Raw genomic sequence first — 14,382 nt, 5'->3', positions numbered from 1 at the left:
TGTGTATCTTAATGGTCTTCTGGTAATATGAGGTAAAATAACATTCCGTCTCTAAAGATTCTTTTTTTTTTTTCTTTTTAGGGCCACACCCACGGTATATGGAAGTTCCCAGGCTTGGGGTCAAATCGGAGCTGTAGCCACTGGCCTACACCACAGCCACAGCAATGCCAGATCCGAGCCGTGTCTTCGGCCTACACCACAGCTCATGGCAACGCCAGATCCTTAACCCACTGAGTGAGGCCAGGAATCGAACCTACATACTCATGGATCCTAGTTGGGTTTGTTAGCACTGAGCCACAGTGGGAACTCCAAGATTAATTCTTAATTTGTCTTTCCATCTCTTTTCTCATAGACCAAGCCATTTTACATACAGACAAGTCAGCTCATTTCTGAATTTGGGAAGGTTGCACATACTTGTGTGTTAGAATTTGGGAAGTACTGACCTATGAGGCAGTCCCATGTGCTTCTGTCCTTTCATAAATATTTCCTTCTATTGTGTATCCCCCATTATAGTAGGTAGGGGATAGAGAACTTGTACCTCATCTACCAGGAAATACAAATTTGAATAAGATAGGATTTTAGTTTCATAAGGGAGATTGATATATAGACATGTCATAACTCTTTACATAAGGCAGAAGGTGCCAAGTTCCTCAAGAGGTGAAAACAGCATTGTGGAATTCACAGGAGGGGAGGACCACAGCTGGGGTGATTTACTAGAATTTTGACAAGATGCACCAAGAGAGAATTCCATATCGAGGGGACAGCATTGGAGTAGGTAGGCTGTGTTCCTAGAGCACCAAGTGGTCCAGTTTGCTGGGGTTTGTGATTCTTATCAGGAGACAGTGTTGCATAAGCTTTCATATGATCTGTTAGGAGTGTGTTCCGGAGGGTTTGGGTGTGGGCAGGCAGGATTAAAAAGTTCTGCTTTTTAGTGAGTAGGTTGAGGCAGGGAAATCATTTAAGAGATTGGTGTGGTGATGATAAACTCTAATAATGATGAGAGCTAGGGTGATGGCATTGTGTTTGGGAAGGAGGAGATAAATGTAGGATATCAGAGAATGTAGGGAATGAGTAAGAGAGGATGATGAGTAAAAGTGATGACTTAGAGATTTCAGCCTGACTCATGGAGGTGCAATGGATCAGTCATCTCATAAGCAGAGGTGGAGGCTCCAGCAGGAGAACTTACTTGGAAGTGGAGGAGGGGTGTGCAAATGGTGTCTTCCATTCTGAGCATGTTGAATTTAAGGTTATTAGTAAGACATTACATCAGTCGAGGTAGTTATCTGGCAGTTGGAACTTGGGGGCAAGGCCAAGGTGGGCAAGAGAACCGGGAGACCTCTGCGCAGAGCTGACCTTGGAAGCCTTGGAACTGGAGGAGAGCAGAGAGCAAGTGGAGAGTCTCTGGCAACCTGAAGGACAGGCCACCCAGGGGAGCACAGGGAGTAGTCATCCGTGAAGCAAAGAGATGTCAGAGAAAGGCGAGGGTGGTGTTAAGGCACAGAAGCCAAAAGAAAAGGAATGTTTTAAGAGGAAGCTTCAGGATGTTAACTGTGTCACATGCTGTAGAGAGTCGTAGAGTGATGAAGCCTAGGATGAGCCTGTTGTCTTGATGAGGTCACTGATGACCGCACTTTAGTGGGTTTCAGGAAGTGCTGGGAGTAGATTATAAAGGTTTAAGAAGTGATGGGTATTGAGGTGGTGATAGTGAAATGTATACACTAATTTCGAGAAGAGCTTAGCACTAGAGGAAAGGAAAGAGATGGAATGGTGGCTTCAGGAATAGCCAGGTTGAGTGAAAGTTTGCTTGATTCATATAGTTTAATGCAAAAACATGTTCTGTTTTGATTTGGGTTGTTGTTGTTTTTTTTGGGGGGGGTGAATCTTTATATTTGAAATAGAACAAAGTCCACAAACTAAATGTATACTGTAACAAATCATTAAATAAGCACCTGTGTACGCACATTACCTTGGTCAAGAAATAGCACATTTTGCCAGACCCACCCGCTGACCACCACGCCCCTGCCCCGGTCACGCTTCCTCTCTGATAGAGGTAACCCCTCCCTTGACTCTTCTGGAAATCCTCTGCTTTCTGTATAGTTTTACCTCCTAAATGTATATCCCTAAACTCACTAGTTTCGTTTTGCCTGCTTTTGAACTTTATATGAATAGGATCATGTAGTATGTCTTCTTCTGTACCTGGCTTCATTTGCGCAGTGTTTTTAAGGTTCATCTACATTCTTGTGTATAGCTCTCTGAACTTGCCCTGTGAGCCAGCGGAGTAGAGTGGAGCCTGTGGAGGAAATGCGGAAGGGCAGGAGAGGCAAGATAATGTGGAGGCAGGGAAGTGTTAAGTCAGAAGTACAAAGAGAGGTTCACCTTCCTGGGGAGGAGAAGATCCTCATTCCTCTGCGTGAAAGATATGAAGAGAGTTTTAAAAATTTACCTCTTATTTTTTAAAAAATTCAATGAATTTTATTATGTCTGTAGTTGTACAACCACCTTCACAACCTCATTTTAGAACATTTCCATCTCAAATCCCCAGTCTTCCCCTCCCTCCCCACACAGAGAGGTTTTTGAGATTCTAATTGGAGGGGTTGAGGGAACTCATTTTTGATGATCTTGATTTCAGCAAGGTTGGGGTCTAGACCCACTGTCCAGCAGGAGGGAGACAAATGAGTTTCAGAGCTGGCGAAGATGGGGGAACCTTGGACCAATTACTTTTTAGATGTCCAGGAGAACTTAGCCACAAATGAGTATAAGAATTTTTAGTATCAGTGAGAGCCTAGCTGGGGCCAAATTTAGAGTCTAAATTGATAATATCTCAGCTTTTTTCCCCCCATGATATTTTTGTATCATTCCTTCCTAATTTTGCATTAAAAGCAAACAAAAGCAGACCATACTGTTTGCTCAGATCTTAAAGTTGACAAGAGGAGAATGCAAGAAGTCAGTTCTTCCTTTTATACCTCGCCAGCTCTGAATCAGGTTCTCTGGTCATGTGCTCATCACCAGCTGCTGTGTAACCTCCAGATCAGGATTCCAGGCACCCCTTCACCTTTTCTCAGCCTTACCTTAGCTGGCATTGCCCTCCTGTGGCCTCTCTGCTTGCCTAGGCACCTAGGCCACCCTTAGCATTCACTCTTTTTACTCATTTCTGCTTCTTGGATGTTTTCTCTTCATAAAAATGCCTTCCTTTGTCTCCAGCATGGTGGCACAGTGGACATAACTAATTTTTTTAAGATGCTAGACTGTGAAGAGAAGGAGAGAGAAGGAGAGAGAGGGGAGCAGAGGCTCAAATAAGACTTTTTGGTTTAGTTTGACCATTATTAAGCCCCTGTTATGTATCTGTATGTTGTCTTTCTAGCTTCCCCAACTTTATTTTTTTCATTTTTAAAATTGTATTGAAGTATAGTTGATTTATGATGTTGTGTTAATATCTGCTGTGCAGCACAGTGACTCAGTTATACATGTATATGCTTTTTTGTATTCTTTTCCATTATGGTTCATCACAGGGTATTGAATATGGTCCCCTGTGCTCTACAGTAGGACCCCGTGGTTTATCCACCCAGTATACACTAGTTTGCCTTTGCTAATTCCAAACTCCCAATCCTTCCCTCCCCCACACTCCCTCCCCCTTGGCAACCACAGGTCTTTTCTCTGTATCTGTGAGTCTGTTCTTGTTTTGTAGATATGTTGATGTGTGTCATATTTTAGATTCCACATATATGTGATAGCATATGGTATTTGTCTTTCTCTTTCTGACTTACTTTGCATAGTATGATAATCTCTAGGTCTTTCGTGTTGCTGCAAATGGCATTATTTCATTCTTTTTAATGACTGAGTAGTATTCTACATATAACACATTTTCTTAATCCATTCGTTGAGTGATGGACATTTAGGTTGTTTCCGTGTCTTGGCTATTGTGAATAGTTCTGCAATGAACATATGGGTGCTGTATCTTTTTGAATTATAGTTTTGTCTGGGTATATGCCCAAGAGTTCGCGATTGCTCGATTATATGGCAACTCTATTTTTAGCTTTTGAGGAACCTCCATACTGTTAGACTGTTTTGCTTAGTGGCTGCACCAATTTACATTCCCACTAGTGGTGCAGAGGGTTCCCTTTTCTCCACACCCTCTCCTGCATTTATTATTTGTAGACTTTTTTTTTTTGTGGGGTTGGTTTTTTGGTTTTTGGTTTTGTTGTTTTTTGGCCGAACCTATGTGGAAGTTCCCAAGCCATGGATCGAGGCTGTGCCACAGCACTGACAAAGTTGGATGCTCAGTCACTAGGCCACCAGGGAGCCCCCTGGTATTAATGATGGCCATTCTGACCAGTGTGAGGTGGTACCTCAGTGTAGTTTTGATTTGCATTTCTTTAATAATTAGTGTCGATGAGCATCTTTTCATGTGCCTGTTGGCCGTCTCTATATCTTCTTTGGAGAAATGTCTGTTTAGGTCTTCTGCCCATTTTTCAACTGAGCTGGTTTTTTTTGTTTGTTACTGAATTGTGTGAGCTGTTTGTATATTTTTGAAGTTAAGCTCTTATCGGTCTTATCATTTGTTCTCCCATTCATAGGTTGTCTTCTTTGTTTATGGTTTCCTTTACTGTACAAAAGCTTGTAAGTTTGATTAGGTCCCATTTGTTTATTTTTACTTTTATTTATTTTCTGTTGCCCTGGGAGACTGATCTAGGAAAACATGGGTATGGTTTTGTCAGAGAGCGTTTTGCCTGTGTTCTTCTCTTCTAGGAGTTTTATGGTATCTTGTCCTATATTTAAGTCTTTAAGCCATTTTGAGTTTATTTTTGTGTATGGCATGAGGGAGCGTTCTAACTTCTTTGATTTACATGAGACTGTCCAGCTTTCCCAGTAACACTTGCTGAAGAGACTATCTTTTCCCCATTGCATATTCTTTTTTTTTTTTTAATATTTTCTTTCGTCTTTTTTTAGGGCCGCACCCGTGGCATATGGAGGGTCCCAGGCTGGGGGTCTAATCGGAGCTGTTGCAGCTGGCCTACACCACAGCCGCAGCAACACTAGATCCAAACCATGTCTGTGACCTACACCACAGCTCACAGCAATGCCAGATCCCACTGAGCGAGGCCAGGGATCGAACCCACAACCTCATGGTTCCTAGTCAGATTTGTTTCCACTGCGCCACGATGGGAGTTCCTCGCCATTGTATAGTCTTGTCTCCTTTGTCAAAGGTTAATCTCTGGGTTCATCTCTGGAATCTCTGTTCTGTTCCATTGATCAGTGTGTGTCTGTTTTTGTGCCAGTACCACACTGTGTGTCTGTTTCTTTGCCAGTACCCCACTGTTTGATTACTGTAGCTTCATAGTATTGTCTGAAGTCTGAGAGAGTTTTGCTTCCCGCATTGTTCTTTTTCCTCAGGATTGCTTTGGCAATTCTGGGCCTATTAACGATTCCATATAATTTTATGATTATTTGTTCTAGTTCTGTAAAAAAATGTCATGAATAATTTGATACAGATTGCATTTAATCTGTAGATTGCTTTGCTAACTAACCCAACTTTAGATTCGAAGCCTTCACTGGCTTGTGTAGACCTCATTTGTTACCAGTTAAAATTTCAGGCTCTAACCATGAAATGAAAGGTGTTGGCCCAGGCCATTTGTCCCTAACAGTCTATAGCATCATATTCTCATAGGTAGAAGCTCTTTTTCCCTTGTGGTCACCAAAGTTCTTTCCTGCCCCATGCAGACCTGTATGTGTGGACTTGCTGTCCGAACTCAGCTAACATGTTCCTGTTTTGCAGGCCTCTTCCACAGTGAGCTGGTCTCAGCATTCTATGGAGTGGTGCTTCTCAGATGAGGCTGCATATAAAAATCATATAATGAGCTTTAAAGAAAAAAATGTCCAGAGTTCCCGCTGTGGTGCAGCAAGTTAAAGGATCTGACATTGTCTCTAAGGCAGCTTGGGTCACTGCTGAGACACACGTTTGATCTCTGGCCCAACACAGTAGGTTAAAGGATCCAGCATTGCTCCAGCTGTGGTGTAGGTTGCAGCTGTTGTGTAGGTTGTAGTTTGGCTTGGATTCAGTCCTGGGAACTTTGAAATGCTGTGGGTGTGGCCAGAAAAAAAAAATTGTCTTTCTCAGGATGGATATTTCTGGGGTGGGGTGCAGGAGCCTGTGCTTTTGACAAGTTCCACAGGAGCTTCATCGTTTTTACACAATAGGGTTGAAAAACACTGGTCAAGTACATACAATAATTTTATGTGGTTTTCTGTCAGTGAAGATTGGTGGTCTTTTTGAGTCATGTTGGGTCGTTTTCTTTTTTTTTTAATGGCCAGACCTGTGGTATATGGAACACTGGCCAGGGACTGAATCCAAGCCATGACTGCAACCTACACCCTACACCACAGCTGTGGCAGCACCAGATCCTTTAACCCACTGTGCCGAGCCAGGGATTGAATCCACATCTCTGCAGCAACCCCAGAGTCGGATTCTTAACCCACTGTGCCACAGCAGGAAGTCCACATTGGGTCTTTTTCTGTCCTTGTCATCTAAGATCACATCCCCTCTGAGACGAGCACAAGTCATTGTACAGTGGTTCATTTGTGTACCAAGAATGTGCCCAATAAAACATTAAATAATTGAAAGCAAATGAAATAAATGGAATGCAATTTAGGTGATGCTTTAACTGACAACCCTCAAATTTCAATATCTTGATCCTTTTCCCAAATAAGGCAGGGTCCTTTGTGTGATTTAACCCCAGTCACTCTCTCCCTCTCATATCCTTGGATGATATGCCTTAACCACAGGACACCTTTTGCCACTTTTGTCTATAAAGCCCCGGACTCATGCTGGACTTTTAACACCTCTGTTAGGACGAAGACTCATTCATCTAACTGTGGTTTGTTAAGTCCATGTTGAAGTATTAGGCAGCATGTGCCATCTTCTTGCAGTATGGGTGACTCTCTCATGCAGAGAGAGCTTGTGAGGAGCCAGATAAGTCTCGATGGGCAATTAGAGGTTATGGGAGTGAAGAGAGTATGTGAAGGAAGGAAATTCATTACTTATTCTGAACTTCAGGTGTATTCCTCATGGCTGCTCGTGGCTTTGCACTTAAAGAGATTGCTGCAAGTTATTGAGAATTATTTGGCTTTAGCTTCCTTCATGGCCCAGGCTTGGCTGTGTATTCTCACTGAAGGGGTCCCTGGCTTTTTTTCTCTGCTCAGACTCATCCCACACAGACTGCCTTCCTCTCCAGCGTTGACCTGCACACTCACTGCTCCTACCAGATGATGTTGCCAGAGTCTATAGCCATTGTTTGTTCCCCCAAGTTCCAGGAGTAAGTACAAAGCATGCGGTTCAGGGTTTTAGTGGCGGGGGCGGGGGGGGGGGGAAGCCATTCTAAGACCTTGTTCTCTGTAAAATATATAGATTATGGTATTGATTGGCTTTTCCAAAAGGCTTTTTTTTTGAAACCCCTATATCCTCATAAACATACTCTGCTTGTTTAAAAAAAAGTATCCAAGCAATGACTGAAGTGCTTTTCTAAGAAAAGGACTTTTGAAATTTGAAGTGTTGGACTTGAAGCAGTAGGAATTTCAAGAGATTGAGGTCAGATTAGCGAATTTCAAAACCCAACAGATTATCTCCGAAAGTTAACTTCCTTTCACTCTAAATCCTGTTATTTACTATGAAATCTCCCGCAAAACTAGTGTGGTGGCTGTGATGAGTCATTTTCTACCTCTGATTCATTCACCAGAGAAGAGACCTATGAGCTGGCATATTTTTGAAGCTGTCTCAAAATGAGCTCTGCTCTGTGTGTGTGTGCATGTGTGTGTATGTCTGTGTGTGTGTGTGTGTGTGTGTGTGTGTGTGTGTGCGATTGAGGGGACATCTTTGCCTGATTCTGGACCTGCTTTTTTTTGTTTCAGAACTGGATTCTTTAGACTAACTGACCATGGACTAGAGGAGATTTCTTCCTGTCGCCAGAAAGGATTTCATCCACACAGCAAGGATCCACCTCTCTTCTGTGTATGTATCCATGTAGAAAAAAGTCAGAGCTGTGCTTTAAGCAGGCAGGACATCAGAGCTGATGAGGCATATATATATATATATATTTTTTTTTTCTTTCTTTCTGTTTAGGGATGCACCCACGGCATCTAGATTTCCTAGGCTGGGGTTAAATAAGAGCTACAGTTACTAGCCAGTGAGACAGCCTCAGCAACATGGGATCTGAGCCAAGTCTGTGACCTACACCACAGTTGCTCATGGCAACTCGGGATCCCTAACCCACTGAGTGAGGCCAAGGATCAAACCTACATCCTTATGGATACTAGTCAGGTCTGCAACCCACTGAGCCACAATGGGAACTCCTGATAAGGCATATTGTCCTTTCTAAACCACATAGAAGATCAGCTTTGTCATAATAAAGATATGTATGGGAATTGTGTAGGATAAAAAGGGATTTGAGTCTTAGTTCTGTTACTTAAGGACTCTGTGTCTCTGATCAAGTTACTTAACCTTCCCGGGTCTCAGCTTTCTCATCTGTAAATGGAGAGGTAATAATAATAATCATACCTTCTGATGTGATTATTGACAGCATTAAATGAAGTAATGTACAGAAAGTACCAAGTGCAGTAACTTGCTTATTAAAGGTTAGTATTTTTTCTTCATCAACCTCAGTTCCTAAGCCCGCACTTTAACAAGAGATTTGAATTCAAAGGGAAAAAGGCATTTAAGATAGGTAAGGTATATTTGATTCTGAAATTTCATTTAGATAATAGGGCTTTTTTTTTTTTTGGATTTACTGTTTTTTTTGTTTGTTTTTTTTCCCACTGTACAGCAAGGGGGTCAGGTTATCCTTACATGTATAGATAATAGGGCTTTTTAAGACCTTCTTTCTTAGAAAGTTTGTTTTCCCCAAAATGGTATTCTGTGAATAAAAAGTTTCAGTTTCTGATGAGATAAGTATGTTTCAATTTTCCCCTCAAATCTAATGCAGTAGTACTGTTTCACTCCATGCTGGCCATGGAGTATTATTATTTTCTTTTGTGTCCAGTGAAAAGTGGCCAATATGGAAAAGAGACTCAGAACTTAGTCACAAAAAAGAAACTGGAGGTGAAATTCCCATTGTGGCTTAGTGGGTTAAGAACCCAACTAGTATCCATGAGAATCCCTGGCCTCCCTCAGTGGGTTAAGGGTCTGGCATTGCCACAAGCTGTGGTGTAGGCCACAGATGCAGATCAGATCTGGCGTTGCTGTGGCTGTGGTGTCAGCCAGCTGCTGCAGCTCTGATTCAACCCCTATCCTGGGAACTTCCATATGTAGCAGGCATGGCCGTAAAAAAAAAAAGAAAAAAAAAAATACTGGGCTGTCTGGAGGGATCGCCAGGAAGGATGTGACAACTGACTGTAAGCATTGGAAGAACTGTCGAGTAAAAAATATCAGGGGTCGGAGTTCACGTCCTGGCTCGGTGGTTAACAAACCCAACTAGTATCCATGAGGACACAGGTTGGATCCCTGACCTCTCAGTGGGTTAAGGATCCGGTGTTGCCATGAGCTGTGGTGTAGGTCGCAGACAAGGCTCGGATCTGGCTTTGCTGTGGCTGTGTTGTAGGCCGGCTACTACAGCTCCAATTCGACCCCATAGCCTGGGAATTTCCATATGCTGCAGGTGCGGCCCTAAAAGGACAAAAAAAAAAAAAAAAAAATCAGGGGTATTTCGTATCACTCCCATAACTGAAACTTAGACCCTGTGGAATGATAGCTTTCAGCTGGGTATGAGAAAGAACTTTCAGACATATCCGCTCATAAATAGGTTAGTCTGCCTTAGAATGTAATAAATGTCTAGGTACCAGAATGTTGAAAAAGAGGCTGCACAATCCCCTCAAAATGCCTAGGCTTCAGTTAGAATGACTTCTTGTGCATGCATGCCAAGTGGGAACATTCCCATATGAGGGTGGATATATTTTATTATCAGGTTGACATAACGACCCCAAAAACTGCAGTGAATTTTAAATGTGTGTGTGTATATACTCTTTTTTTTGCTGTGAAGGACATCTTTAACTTGTAAAAATTATAAATAAAATAACATAGTTACTTATATATATACTTTTTAATTTATGTGTGTAGTTTTTGGCCACACCCACAGCACGTGGAAGTTCCCAGGCCAGGGATCCAATCTGAGTTGCAACAAATGTATTTTTTATGAATGACTCTAGAACATACATACATTTGAAAAATAAATGAAGACATGTGGGCCCACATTAATTCAGGCTACAGGTCTGGATTGGTGAAAGGAATACTCCCTGAAGCCCTTAGCGTAAATGCCAGGTAAGTAGCAATCTGGCTGCCAGCCTGGGAACCACTAGCCAGGGCGAGCATTTTTTTTTTAATTAATTAATTAATTATTATTATTATTTTTTTGTTGTCTTTTTGCCATTTCTTGGGCCACCCCCGCGGCATATGGAAGTTCCTAGGCTAGGGGTCCAATCAGAGCTGTAGCCGCCGGCCTACACCAGAGCCACAGCAACTCGGGATCCAAGCTGAGTCTGCAACCTACACCACAGCTCACGACAATGCTGGATCGTCGACCCACTGAGCAAGGCCAGGGATCGAACCCGCAACCTCATGGTTCCTAGTCGGATTCGTTAACCACTGTGCCACAACGGGAACTCCCAAAGTGAACATTTTAAGTAAGGAATTTTAAAAGATGACTTCCCAGAATTTTCCAGAACTTTCCCTTTCTCTTTTTTCTCCTATTGCAGAGCTGCAACCATGTGACTGTTGTGGACAGAGCAGTGACCATCATAGACCTTCGATGAGAGTTTGACTCAGACACCTCCCAAGAACTATAAAACCATATCAGTGTACTGTAGCCCCTTAATTTAGGCTTTCCAGAAAGCTCTGAAAGCTTTTTTAAACAGGATAGAAAGTGAGTATCACCGGGGGGAGAACTGATTTTCTATTTCTGGTTTGAAAAGAATATGTTTTTTAGGCACATCTGGGAAATAGCATGATCATGCTAAAACAACTTTTCAGTCTGCCTATAACTAAAAAATTAAGGTGAAAAAATGATGGAATGAACACTCATATACCCTTTGTTCTAAATTCACCAATTGTTAACGTTTTTTTCCCTCTCAGATATCCTTCTGATTTCTCTGCCAACTTGTTTATTGTTTACCTTTGGACTAATTAAGGGCATCTATGCAGACATTTGGAAGCCATTTAAAAAACCTTTGGATTTTTCTGTGGTTTATGGCAATATTAATGAAGCTTATTATAAGGCTGAGGGAGAGTTCACTATGTCTGACCAGATGGCAAGGCTCGAAAACCCTGAAGAATGATTTTGTCAGTAATTACTGTTATTTAACAGATATTTCAGGATATTTTTTCTTCTACAATAAAGTAACAATTAACTTATATATATTTGTTGTGCTCTAGAATGATCTGTTGGATCGAGCATTGTATAAACAGGTAAACTAAAAGGTCTGGTTATTAGGGGAAAATGGAATTTGAAATCAACAGACATCGAAGGTATGTCCAAGTTCACTTTTTGGGGGGGGGGGGCTTTTAGGGCCACACCCTCACCAAATGGAAGATTCCATGCTAGGGGTCAAATCAGAGCTGTAGCCACCGGCCTATGCCACAGCCATAGGAATATGAGATCCGTAACCCACTGAGCAAGGCCAGGGATCGAACATGCATCCTCATGGATACTAGTCAGATTCGTTTCCTCTGAGCCACGACGGGATCTCCTGTCCCAGTTCACTTTTAATTGTTCCGTCCTTTCCCTCTGCCTGTTGCCATCCTCCAGGGGTGTGACATCACCTCTGTTCTTTTGGTGCTGTCTCAAGTGGGTCATCCCATTCACTTCCTCCTTGTGCCCTAAAAGCTTTCAACAGAGGATAATAAGGCCTTTGTTTGGAGTACCAGATTACACTCCAAATAAATGATTATATTCGCATGCCACCCCACCCTACTAGTTTTATTTGTGTTGGCTATTCTTTTCTAACGTAGGCAACATCTAGGAAGATGTTTGAAGCTGCAATTGATTCTGTATTTTTCCTGCGAGCTGAGCCTAGAAATGAAATAGTGGTATTTTTGTGACCCCTCAGGTCAGGGAGGAGAATGATTTTTTTTTTTCCTATCAAAATTCAGTGGAAGGAAAAAAAAATCTGCAAATGTATAAAGTTTTGCCTCACTTAAGAGTTTTGTGTCCTAGGAGTTCTCCTGTGGCGCAGCAGGTTAAGGATCCAGTGTTGTCACCACAGCAGCTTGGGTTGCTGCCGTGGCACAGGTTCTGTCCCTGGTCTGGGAACTTCACATGCCATGGGCATGGCCAAAAAAAGAAGAAGAAAAAGAAATAAAATGTTGTGTCCAGAATATATTAGGTCTTAGGTCTTTATTGCTTAGGTTAGAGGCTCTCAAACTACTCCCCTGAAAGAACCAAGTCTCTATATTCCCCTTCATATAGGTTCTTGACTCTGAAGATACTGGAAATTCTTCTGCAGCTTTGGAGTAGGTGGGGATGTCGAGCTAGGTGGGTCTGGGCAAGGGGAGGAGTACCTCTGTAGTCACTGCCCTCTTTTCCCTGCTGTGGCCTCAGAGGCAGCCTGGACTCCTCCACCCAGCCCCTGACAGTCCTCTACTTGCCTGGCCCCGCACTTTCCAGGAAGTGCACCCCTTCTTCCCACTCTCAAGACGACCGCTTAGTTTAGGACCTTATTACCCCTTACTTGAACTGTTGTAATAGGCTTCTATCTGCCCTCTTTGTTTTTCATGTTTCTTGACTCCAGTCTCTTCTGCCTAGTACAGGTAGAAGCTTCTCACCTTACAACCATCCTCATGTTTCCTCTCTTGCTCAAAAACATACAGTAGCTTTCAATTACTCTTAAAATCTAAATTTAGCCTTTGTTGTGAACTTTCTAAATATGGCCATATAAAGCTCTCATCCCTGGCTACACATTCAAATACCTCTAGAACTTCTCGAAGAATGCTGATACCCATGCCCCACCCCACCCCCAATGAAATCCAGCTCTCTGGAGTGGGACCCAGACATGGTTTTGGTTTGGGTTTTGTCTTTAAAGCTGCTAGGGTTCTCAAGTGCAGCCAGGGTTGAAAACCACCATTCCTAAGAATTGCAAGCTCTCTTATCAATCTTTGCACATCATAGACATTCAAGGAATGTTTGTTGAACCAAAGGGTACTGTATCATAGACTGCAACCACATTGATCATTTGCTGTTTAGAAAATGGCCACATTTTCTTGTCTCTGCTCCTGTACACGAGAAATCTCAGTGCCTAAACAGGTGCAGGAAATCAGCCTGCAGATGCTCTCTTGAGACTTGGTACAGTCTAGCTATGGCAGAGACACTTTGAACAGGCCAGCTTTAGTGCCTCACTTCACCCTTCCTCTGTGGAAGGATGTGGGTTTGATCCCTGGCCTTGCTCAGTGGGTTAAGGATCTGGCGTTGCCATGAGCTGTGGTGTAGGTCAAAGACACGGCTCGGATACTAAGTTGCTGTGGCTGTGGCTGTGGCATTGGCTTCAGCTCTGATTCAACCCCTGGCCTGGGAACCTTCATATGCTGAGGGTGTAGCCCTAAAAAAGACAAAAGACAAAAAAAAGTGAATGTCATGGGGATGTAATGTACTAGTTAATAATACGCTAATGTGTATTTGAAAGTGTCTAGGAAAGTGAATTTAAGTTTTCATCAAAAAAAAAAAATCTTAATGCCTGTCCCCTTGACTGCTGATCACTTCTTCTGGGTTTCAGTTACCCCCGTTGAAGAAATTTTTCACGTGGGGGTTGAATGGAGACTGCTAGGAGTGAAGCTTTAGTGACATGAGAGCCTAGTGAATCCTGTGACTTTGGTCTCTTTCAGATGGACTTTGAGGACAGTTTTAGAACCAGACCAGATGTTGTTTCCTAGAAAACAGTCTGTCGTTTGGTATTGTGTCTCCTAACCTCTCCCTGCTGTGTCTCAGTGTGTTAACCCTATCTGGGTTTGGAGACCAGTTTGTCCAAGGATCTTTTAAGCCTGCAAGCCCACAGTAGAACTTGAGAAGCAAGGCTTATTTGTTTTTGTGAGGAGCTTTGCTGCGGGCACTGAGAAGGCCTCCTTGGATCAGGACCATCGGAACATTATCCTCTGGAGAGGAAGTGCCAGATGGAACATTTAAGACTTTGCTTCTTAGACACAGCTGTTCATTCACCAGCAAGTCACTTAACTTCCCAAACTGCTTTAAAATCTATAAAGTGGGATCTGTCTAATATGCCTACTTCAAATGAGGACAGAATCAAGTCCATATGCAACTATGTGAGTTGTGAAGATGCTATAAAGGTTGAAGGTACTTAATCGTTGTACAACTATAAATGTAATAAAATTCATTGAGTAATAAAAAAGAAAGA

General features: G+C 42.5%; 1 protein-coding gene across 2 annotated transcripts in view; it reads left to right on the top strand.

Annotated features, from left to right (window-relative positions):
- Positions 1–11,394, top strand: part of STAMBP (STAM binding protein) — a 29,518-nt gene extending 18,124 nt beyond the window's left edge. For both annotated transcript variants that reach the window (XM_047781758.1, XM_047781759.1), the window contains exons 8-10: positions 7,198–7,310; positions 7,903–8,002; positions 10,738–11,394. In XM_047781758.1, the coding sequence (XP_047637714.1) occupies positions 7,198–7,310; positions 7,903–8,002; positions 10,738–10,794 (270 nt within the window). In that variant the 3' untranslated portion in view covers positions 10,795–11,394. The remainder of the gene's footprint in view (positions 1–7,197; positions 7,311–7,902; positions 8,003–10,737) is intronic.
- Positions 11,395–14,382: the final 2,988 nt, after the last annotated feature.

The sequence above is a fragment of the Phacochoerus africanus genome, chromosome 5 (genome assembly GCF_016906955.1).
Source record: "Phacochoerus africanus isolate WHEZ1 chromosome 5, ROS_Pafr_v1, whole genome shotgun sequence".
In the NCBI taxonomy this organism is placed as follows: domain Eukaryota; kingdom Metazoa; phylum Chordata; class Mammalia; order Artiodactyla; family Suidae; genus Phacochoerus; species Phacochoerus africanus.
Note: the sequence above shows the minus strand (reverse complement) of the source record. Positions and strands in the feature narration are given on the sequence as shown.